Source organism: Schistocerca piceifrons, chromosome 6 (assembly GCF_021461385.2).
Source record: "Schistocerca piceifrons isolate TAMUIC-IGC-003096 chromosome 6, iqSchPice1.1, whole genome shotgun sequence".
Taxonomy (NCBI): domain Eukaryota; kingdom Metazoa; phylum Arthropoda; class Insecta; order Orthoptera; family Acrididae; genus Schistocerca; species Schistocerca piceifrons.
In genome coordinates this window covers 540975425-540981348 of record NC_060143.1, presented here as the reverse complement: position 1 = coordinate 540981348, position 5924 = coordinate 540975425, and the positions used below count along the sequence as shown (strand labels likewise).

General features: G+C 45.1%; 1 protein-coding gene across 1 annotated transcript; it reads right to left on the bottom strand.

The window, feature by feature from the left end:
- Positions 1 to 380: 380 nt before the first annotated feature.
- On the bottom strand, positions 381 to 1622 carry LOC124803450. The gene has a single exon (XM_047264638.1). It carries the CDS (start codon positions 1620 to 1622, stop codon positions 381 to 383), a length of 1242 nt encoding a protein of 413 aa, XP_047120594.1.
- Positions 1623 to 5924: the final 4302 nt, after the last annotated feature.

Here is a 5924-nt window from a genome sequence, read left to right as displayed (position 1 = left end):
TGAGTACGTTCAGTTTTGCTCGGCTGTTTGAAAATCAAATAACGTAAGGGGTTTACCAGCACAGTAATTCAATAATTTCACAGCTATTAACAGAATAGTAACAAGGATACAAAAACTTACATATGTTCTGACAATGTTTGTTGAAACCACAAGTTATGTTTACATACTTACGGTAATAATGTTCAATGTTGTCATTGTGGACGAAAGTTTGGTGATCGGAGATCTGAAATTTTATTAAAGCTGGGTGACTGGAAGAGGAATTACTGAGACTAGGAATAAAAGGTGCAAAAACTGAGATCTCTCTACCTTATCTTACTTAATATTTTTAATCGTGTAAAATACTTGTATTTGTTTCGAATAACAGTAGACAGTTACCAACCTTATAATATGCCTTTCTTTTCAAATTCTGGGAGTATCTGTTTCATAGCTTTCATGTACGACGCACCCGCAAAGGCTATCCTGTTTTTATCAGATACAGTTCCATTCATAGAGGCCTCCACGTCAAATTGGGATTCCCCGTCGACGCGCACAATTGGTAGCACTGCCGCCGATGCGAAAACTGCGAACAGCGCGTGCGCCTCCATGTCTTCCAGAAGCTCCTCGAAGGACATCTGTTTGTCTGCACTGACACGAGTATCGTGCATCACCTCGATTAAGTGGTCGTGGTACTCCTTTAGAAGGTCTGTGAAGTGGTCGGCGTACACTTGTTCCGTGAGACTCGTGTGAGTAAAATATTGTAAGTCGATCGAAGGCGAACTGTACGCTGACACCTGGAAGTCGAGTAGAACCACGTCCTGGACGACTCCGCCAGAGTACTGGAACATGATGTTGTTGACCCAGGTGTCAGCGTGAGCTAGCACGCGGAACTTTCCCTCTCGGTTGGCCATCTCTACCAGGCGTGCAAATATAGTTTCTGAGAGAGTTCGCAGTTTGGGTGCGTACTTTGAGTACGATTCCTCTAACGTCTCCACTTGATCTGCAAGCAATTTGCAGCCTTGTGTCAAGAAGGACCTTATACGCCAGGCAATGGGCCCTTCGAACAGCCGGAAGATCTTGTAGTTGTCCATCGCTGCTGGGTTCTGCTCGTAAAGGGCAACAGAAGATGCGTGGAATTCTGCCAGTTTTCTAACCACGAGTCTGGCGTGTGCAAGGTCTAATCCTTTGGACCTGTTCGCCAGCGCGAACCCTCTGGCCTTCAAGTCCTCCAGAACTACATAGCTCACTGGCTCCAGCCCAGCGGCGAAACACTTTGCTGACAGCTGCGTGTATTTACCGGGGGCTGCCTTCTCCAGGATTTGCGACATCGCCGGAATGGTTTCGCAGAACATGAGAGTCTCCTGCTCGAAGGCTTGCATTTCCTGCGCCATTTTCTTCATCACTTCGGTACTTGGTAGGCATTTTATTATTAACGACACGTCCCTCTTGTAATGTTTGATTTTGTGCTGCTGTTGCACTGACATGCGATAGATTTCGCTCACGTAGTTGTCACCCGGAGCTGTCGCTCGTTGGACGTCCACCGATATCACGCTGAAGTCTTCGAAAGTGCTGGACTCCTTCAGTGAGTTTTCTGCGAAATTCTTGTCCAGCCACGCAGGAAGGACGTTCTCAGCGTTGGTAGTCATCGCCTGCAGCAGAAGAAACGAAATATATATTAATTCATCGTGATCTGCTCTTTCATGAATTAATTTGGATCCGATCCGTCGCGAAATGCAAATGCCACTGAAAATCCAATGAAGCTTAGCACATATGTGTTGGGCAGCGTGTCTGGTTTACCTGTCATCGCATCAAGTTGCTCTTTTTGGTTTTGCGCGCACAGTGGAATACATAAAGATGCCTAGAAAACAGTGTCTTCCGACATGTATGAGTGCCAGCCGATAGATTACGCCTGATTTCATGCAGCCCACATAACGTAACTGTCATACTTCCCTTACTCGTGACAATTGTCGACCGCTCCCCGCAGGGGCAATGAAGATGCTCCTGTAGTGTTTTCGACGGGAAGTGTTTGATCACTCACCATACAGCCCAGTCTTGGCTCGCATGAACCTCTGGCTATAGAGACAACATTTTGGTACAGAAAATGGGATGCAGACCAGCACAGAGAACGGCGGAAAGCACAGGCGGCTGCCTTCTATGACAAGGATATAGGAAAGTTGATACAATTCTACGACAAATGTCTAAGTCGGAGCAGCGACTATGCACACTATTGGCCATTAAAATTGCTACACCACGAAGTTGAAGTGCTACGGACGCGAAATTTAACCGACAGGAAGAAGATGCTGTGATATGCAAATGATTAGCTTTTCAGAGCATTCGCACAAGGTTGGCGCCGGTGGCGACACCTACAACGTGCTGACATGAGGAAAGTTTCCAATCGATTTCTCATACACAAACACCAGTTGACCGGCGTTGCCTGGTGAAACGCTGTTGTGATGCCTCGTGTAAGGAGGAGAAATGCGTACCATCACGTTTCCGACTTTCATAAAGGTCGTATTGTAGCCTATGGCGATTGCGGTTTATCGTATCGCGACATTGCTGCTCGCGTTGGTCGAGATCCAATGACTGTTAGCAGAATATGGAATCGGTGGGTTCAGGAGGGTAATACGGAATGCCGTGCTGGATCCCAACGGCCTCGAATCACTAACAGTCGAGATGACAGGCATCTTATCCGCATGGCTGGAACGGATCGTGCAGCCACGTCTCGATCCCTGATTCAACAGATGGGGACGTTTGCAAGACAACAACCATCTGCACGAACAGTTCGACGACGTTTGCAGCAGCATGGACTATCAGCTCGGAGACCATGGCTGCGGTTACCCTTGTCGCTGCATCACAGACAGAAGAGCCTGCGATGGTGTACTCAACGACGAACCTGGGTGCACGAATGCAAAACGACATTTTTTTGGATGAATCCAGGTTCTGTTTACAGCATCATGATGGTCGCATCCGTGTTTGGCGACATTGCGGTGAACGCATATTGGAAGCGTGTATTCGTTATCGCCATACTGGCGTATCACCCGGCGTGATGGTATGGGGTGCCATTGGTTACACATCTCGGTCACTTCTTGTTCGCATTGACGGCACTTTGAACAGTGGACGTTGCATTTCAGATGTGTTACGACCCGTGGCTCTACCCTTCATTCGATCCCTGCGAAAATCTACATTTCAGAAGGATAATGCACGACCGCATGTTGCAGGTCCTGTACGGGCCTTTCTGGATACAGAAAATGTTCGACTGCTGCCTGGCCAGCACATTCTCCAGATCTCTCACCGATTGAAAACGTCAGGTCAATGGTGGGCGAGCAACTGGTTCGTTACAATACGCCAGTCACTACTCTTGATGAACTGTGGTATCGTGTCGAAGCTGCATGGGCAGCTGTACCTGTACACGCCATCCAAGCTCTGTTTGACTCAATTCCCAGGCGTATCAAGGCCGATATTACGGTCAGAGGTAGTTGTTCTGGGTACTGATTTCTCACAATCTATGCACCCAAATTGCGTGAAAATGTAACTTGGTGTAGCAATTTTAATGGCCAGTAGTGTAGCTGCGTGGTGTACCTAACTGTTGCAAGCAAAACATTTTTAAGTTTCACTGTGGTTTCCATAGCACTCGTTCGATTGCGACTCCAAGCTTTTACATTTCAGGTATGGTTTATGAGATTAAATATACACTACTAGCCGTTAAGATAACACCACGAAGGCGGCATAAAATAAACGGCATGTCCTGTAGTACGTGCTTGCATAACCAAATGATTAGCATTTCAGCGAGAGCACACAAAGTAGACAGATACACTCTGTACGTAATGAAAGATCACTCAGTGGGTTTCTCCTTCACAAATCGCATTTGAGTGTCATTTGCTTGGGTGAAAATCGTATAAGCCCCGCATAAGAGGGAGAAATAACGACATGCACATATCACAATTCCACAGCAGCAGGATCACGGGTTATCGAAACTGCAGTTTATCGTGCCAGAATATTACTGTGTGTCTTGGTCACGATCCCACGAATTACAAGCAGACACGGAATCGATGGATTCAGTGGGCGGGCGACATACTCTGTGCAAGATCCTAACGGTCTTACACAACTAGCTCCCGAGAGGATACATGTAGGTCTTTCGACCTTGCAGGATCGTAGGGTAATACGCCTAATTCCGTAGTACCCCTAAGCTGTGATAGTACAACGGCCGGTTACTGTTTTAGTCTCCGTGAGTTAAACTTTCCGAACTATGCAGAAGGTAGCACAAGTAGCCTGCTCATGTTTTATTTTCGCATTTTTCTGCAATTTGTCCTCTTTCTTGACGAGAGTTATCGTACTAAATATATTTATATGAAATAGAGTTACACGAGCTGCCGCACTACCAACCGATTAGCAGTCCAGGTTGGCACTTGGTAGAAAATTGTAGGCGACACAGCCATTTTCCAAACAAAAAAAGAATGACAGAAAGAAAAAAAGTCAGTACGAGGATGTAAATGACGCAGCAAAGTATTGGAAGTAAAAAAAAGATTTTTATACCAATTAAGTGATCAAAAATATAATCTGAGTCTATCGATTAGATTAAGAAATAAACAAATTAGTTGCATTTCACCTGTTTCGAACCTACGACTTTCTACAAGTCAAGCGCATACGCTAGCGAATACCCTACGGGACATGCATGCAACTTTTTTACCAAAGTTTACTACTTTTTTTAAAGACTCTACCACTTTTTTCAGGAAAATTGGACACAGTCAGCTACAAGCTGGGTAGAGACAAAGTGTGCAGGGGTCGAATCCCGGGGCCTGGCCAGGATGCCTCCCCCGTATATCAGTGCGCTGGTCCCTCACAAGGTAGCGACCTGTTTTTTTTATTTTGTTTTATTTATTTATTTTTGAAATCTTACAGCTTGCTACTCCCAACGACTGAAACAAAACCGAACTTAAACCTACATGGCTTCCGCTACTTCAGCCGTCTGGACACAGTCCATGACAGATTCAAACTTCGAACTTATCGCACGTTGCCATGCAGCGTCTCTGTTCCGTTAACCCCCTACTCGCAAGCTACTGATTCACGTAGGAGTTCGGACGGCATTAGTGCATTCTCACTGAAACAAACGCCAAGGACTCGTCGCGCTCTTACAGAAATGAATATTTTACATTGTTGTATATTCTGTTCGATATGTCCAGCAGAACCGACACCACTCAAATATATACAGAATAAACATAGAGAAAACAGGTGATTAAATAAAATAGTTCATCGAAGTGGTGAAGAACGTAACAAGTAAATATGTTATTATTATGGAACTAAAACGGTGGAAAAGATTGTCAAGTAAACCTTGTTATGCCGTAATTAGTTTAACGCCGGAATACCTCTTTTTAACAGAGATACTATTCCAACAGAGACCATGGTCTTCAGTTGCCGGTAAACCAGTTACTGAAGTTAGTCGGACCTCAGAGGAAGAGCAAATACTGTTCATCCCCGCGTGTGAACCATTCCCAGCTAGGAGCACTCGCAGAAAATCACAGTCTGCACAAGGTGCATACCGTATCCCTAACTACACGGAGTGCTGGTGCTGAACCTGACTCATCTTCTAAAAAAACCACAGGGAAGTAGTGGGGCAAGAAAGGGGGGAAGAAACGCCAAGTCTCATGGCAACTCTACAAGTTCCGTGTGCAATTTTGACTGTGAATATGATAACAGAGTTGCACTGAAACAAAGCGGATATAGTGTTGTTTGAGTCTTCAGTGGTACTACAACAAATATGAGGGTCTAGGGGATGATTATGACGAAGACGTTCATATGTGTTTGTTATGTCCACATTAATGTTTTTGTTTGAACACAGAGACACACCTTTGTTTCTTTTCCTATATTAGGGCTAGAAATTGATTTCCTTGCTTTGTTGTTGTTTTTTAACGTATTAATCTTTTTATTGCTTAGATAATGTATGCGGTGCT

Excerpts from the sequence above, each read along its gene's own strand:
- LOC124803450 (XM_047264638.1), bottom strand. The coding sequence starts at position 1,622 with ATGACTACCAACGCTGAGAACGTCCTTCCTGCGTGGCTGGACAAGAAT.